Source organism: Sitophilus oryzae, unplaced genomic scaffold (genome assembly GCF_002938485.1).
Source record: "Sitophilus oryzae breed Bouriz unplaced genomic scaffold, Soryzae_2.0 scaffold_857_pilon_pilon, whole genome shotgun sequence".
Taxonomy (NCBI): Eukaryota; Metazoa; Arthropoda; class Insecta; order Coleoptera; family Curculionidae; genus Sitophilus; species Sitophilus oryzae.
Window position 1 is genome coordinate 1,431,081 of NW_022147480.1, and position 4,296 is coordinate 1,435,376.

At 29.5% G+C, this 4,296-nt stretch overlaps 1 protein-coding gene across 1 annotated transcript; it reads right to left on the bottom strand.

Moving 5' to 3' along the window:
* Positions 1-577: 577 nt before the first annotated feature.
* On the bottom strand, positions 578-3,709 carry LOC115889954 (vitelline membrane protein Vm26Ab-like). The gene is made up of 2 exons (XM_030910054.1): positions 3,636-3,709; positions 578-902 (listed from the first exon to the last, which is right to left on the bottom strand). Exons 1-2 carry the CDS (start codon positions 3,645-3,647, stop codon positions 690-692), a joined length of 225 nt encoding a protein of 74 aa, XP_030765914.1. The 5' UTR covers positions 3,648-3,709; the 3' UTR covers positions 578-689.
* Between the last annotated feature and the right edge of the window lie 587 nt (positions 3,710-4,296).

Below are 4,296 nucleotides of genomic sequence, written 5' to 3' on the forward strand. Positions count from 1 at the left end.
AAAATAATTTCCAGCAATTTCCCATAGCCACTTTAGTTATAAATATTTTTTTTTCGCAGCCCCTACGGCTAATACTTTCCGAGATACAGCCGAGAGCTATTCTTAGTGGGACACCCTGTACATCAGATATAACTATCAAAGACCACCTTGTCTTGTTAAAAGTTATACTTTTGTATTTAACTTTTTGCAGTAGCTCCTATTTTATCTAATAATCGACATTTGCCATACATAAAAGCGACCCTGTATACAATTTGCTAAAAAATTATGAAAATATGGCTAAAAATAAACAAAATAGAAGACTTTCAATTTGACAAAAAATTTTCCGTTGCGTTTTTTTACTTTAAACGCCAGTATGCTTCTTATTGCCCAATGTGTTGACATAAATCTCAATAATAATCTTAATGTTGACGTTTTAAAACTAGAAACTAGATCACCCTGTATGATATCATTCCAGCAAATGGAATAAATCAAAAACCTAAACACTTCATAAATTGCATACGGAAATAAAATAACACATTTTTTTTTATTTTTTTTTATTGAATTTTAATTTATTTCATTTTTAAATTTGCGGAAAAAAATTGAAGAATTTAAATTTTACAAAAAAAAAGAGTTTTTTTTACAAAAAGTAGAAAAATAAAATAGAGTCATTGTTTAATTTTCCAAAAGATACAGCCAGCTCAAGATGTCATCTATCTGTAGTAAGCGTATGGAGCACTGTAGGCTGATACTACAGGAGCTCCATAGGCGGCGGCAGCGTAGGGTACGGCTCCGTAAGCGGACACAACAGGGGCGGAGTAAGCGTAGGGTGCGCTGTAAGCAGCTACCACTGCTGGTTTGGCTTCAGGGTCAGGGGTGGGAACGGCGAAAGCTACGGCCAAGATGGCAGCGAAGACAATAGCGAACTGTAAAGAAATAAAAAATAGTGTTAAAATAAGCTAAAAATAAATTAAAGCTTCTTCCTTACATGTAAAATTATATGGTAAATGTCATTGATCGCGTCATTTCTAAGCTAACTGGACGCTGTTTTTTTTTCGACCATCCGGTATTAAATAGATTAAAATAATAAAGCAAAGAAAAGAGTGAAAAATATTGAAAAAAATTAATAACCTTCGCAAATCCTCAAAAATTTAAATACAAATTAATATTAAAGTTATATCGATTTTTCTTGAAAAAACAAAGAAAATGTTAAGTAAATAAATTTATTAAATATGCATTTAATGAACTAATTTAAAATTAAAAAAATGTTTTTCTCTCAATCGAAAAATATGTAAATTGGGTCCTTATTGTTGGTTTTTCAAGCTGAAATAAAATTTTCATGTAGTAATTTTCCTGCAAACTGAAAAGGTTTTAGTAAACAACGGGACTTAAAACGGTAAATAACTATTTTTCGTAGTATTACGCACGGGGTACACAGATAAACAAACACATTCTGTTAAAATAGTCCGTATTTGTATTTGTAAAGCGATATAGAGAAATTTTTAAAAAATATTTATTTTTTTACTTTTTAAATAAACCATAGTAAACAATACTTTGATCACGAATAAATTCGAAATTGACGTAAAATACTTCAAAATATTTGTTATAGTTTTGTTTTTCATAAATATATTCCTGCATTTAGCACGCCCATAAGACTAAACCTAGATATAATAACTTTTATATCTCTTATACCGTTCTGGTCATCGAAACTGCGTGTTCCGGATTTTAATGTGTAAGACTAAGAACTTAATGACAAATTAAATGTATTAAAAAGAGATAAATTTGGATTGATATATTTCTTCTATGCGGTATTGACGGATTTTGCATCAAAATTTCAAACCGCACAAGTAGGTGTTTACGAAAAATGTTGCATCTAGGGTTGGACCTTTATTTTACACAATTAGGTTACTCATTTTACTACAGCTGTAATAGATTATATTTAGCTTGGATATATTATCTTTATTTAAGTAGTATACATAAAAGTTTTAAAATAGTTTTTTTCTATCGCATTGTCCTACACACGTAAAAACCGGCAACACCGCATACCGCTTTTTATTTTGTCTCTCTGTCTGTCAACCGATCATTTATGTTTATCTCTGTCGTATAAAGTCGCATGCATTAAAATACAGACCACGCAGATTAACTGACCAGATGGTACCGGGTGCGTCTTCAAAATTCTCGTCTTTTATTTTTTCAGATAAAAAAACGAGATTTGATATGTTAGTATATGACACAAATTAGGATTGATTGGTGTATTCAATTGTTTTTGGTCACTTCCTGTTTCACCGGAAATGACTACAACTTTTGATTTTTAAATAGCACCCTTGGTATTTTTTTACTTTATTCGATAGAAAATGACATTCTGGATAGAATGACATATCACATGTCAACTTTTGACATTCTCGCTTAATAAAAAATTGTTTTTTAAAATTCAATCTAGAGTGCCATGTGTATGTTAGAAACACTAATTCTTCATCAAGGAGCCTTGGAAAAATAGATTTGATCGTCTAATGTATTTAGTGTCTTGTCCTGGCCAGTTAGAAACTGCTCAAATCGTATTTTTAATTGTATCTCAATTTTTTCAAATGGAACGAGGGTGGCTCATTGGCATATTTGGAAAAAGTATTTTTTTACGAATAATTTGAAACCACACACTTGGTATTTCAAGTCAAATTTTCGTTACGAACCGCAAGTTATAATTTCAAATAAACCATATGCGAAAATGTCAAATTAGAGTGACATTTTCTATCGAACAAAGTAAAAAAATACCGGGGGTGCCGTTTAAAAATCAAAAGTTGTAGTCATTTCCTGTGAAACCGGAAGTGACCGAAAACAATCGAATATGTCAATCAATCCTAATTTATGTCATATACTAAAATACCAAATTTCGTTTTTTTAACTAAAAAAATAAAAATTTAGAGGGTTGAGCCGCTTTTGAGACGCTTCCGGTATATATTTTAATATCTTGACTAAAGAACGTAAAATAAATATTTAATTATTTAATCAAATTAATAAAACTCTTTAATTTCTTATGGATGACTGATTGACCAACTGATCTGGAATGATTTAGACCAAACGATTTGACACTTGTTGTCATTTGTTGTTAATACTTTTGTTTACATTTGTATCTAGATTTGTCTTTTTCAATATGTTTGTAGATTTGAATAAGCTGTTTTCCAACTATTTTCTATTGAGTTTCTATTCTATAATATATAGTATATCACTGATTTGCAATGTGTATCAATTATTACAAATAAGCTGTAAGATTGCCGAGATTGCGTGACGTGTGCTGTCATTTTCAGAAAATGGCGGAGTTAAAAACTAAATAAATTTAAAATTTAATTTTCTGTTTAATATTTTCGTGATTTTGTACTAAAACTGCTTTGTTTCATTAACATTACTTTGTTTTATTAAATTAATAGTGATAAATAACTTGCCAAGAGGTGTATAAAAAATAAATATATAAAATTCTAAAGAAATAAGTAAATATAGAACAGTCTGAACGCATGTACGATCGAAAAAAAACGGTCTCAAGAAGTAATTTGTGTTAAGTTATTGTGTGTCTTAATGTTAGGGAATATTAATATAATAATAAATAAATGTATAATGATTATTATTAATTAAATAAATAGATAAATAAGAAATGTATATCTACTTACGAATTTGAACATTTTGGTTGTTTGTTGTATTAGACTTTGGATCTAACTGATACCAATCGATTAAAATCACAGCTATTTTATACTATCCAGTGACAAGTAGCACTAATAGCGAATTCAAATTAAAATATCAAATTTTTGCGGAGGTGTGGCAATGTACCCAATAATCCAGTTTTTTTTTTCATTTCTATCTTACCGATAGAAAACAATAACTTGTCTTAATACGTCGCAACAATCAGGCAATCAGGAAATTAATAAGTATCTTGTTACAACTGATGACATTTCAGCAGTTCTTGTATTGGTTTTTCTTTTTTTTTTGGTACATTGAAGCTTACATAATTAAATAATATAATACAAATAATATTACAAATACCATTTTAATTGTTTATTACCTTTACATTTACCTTTCCGAACTAAACGAAGAGCACCTGTTTACGTAAAAAAAGTTCTAGCTTTTTATATCATTTGTTAAAATTGCTTTATCTTCACAGGGTTGTTCACCACATACGACACGGAGTATAGGTAATTTGTGACGGAGTATTGTAGCTAAACGATTAGATTTTTACAAATTGTAAGTTTCGGGTTCGTTGAAGGACTATTAGAGCTATAATTTATAAAAGAGTTTTGATAGTCAAAGTTGTATTTTTTAAAGGGAACACCCTGT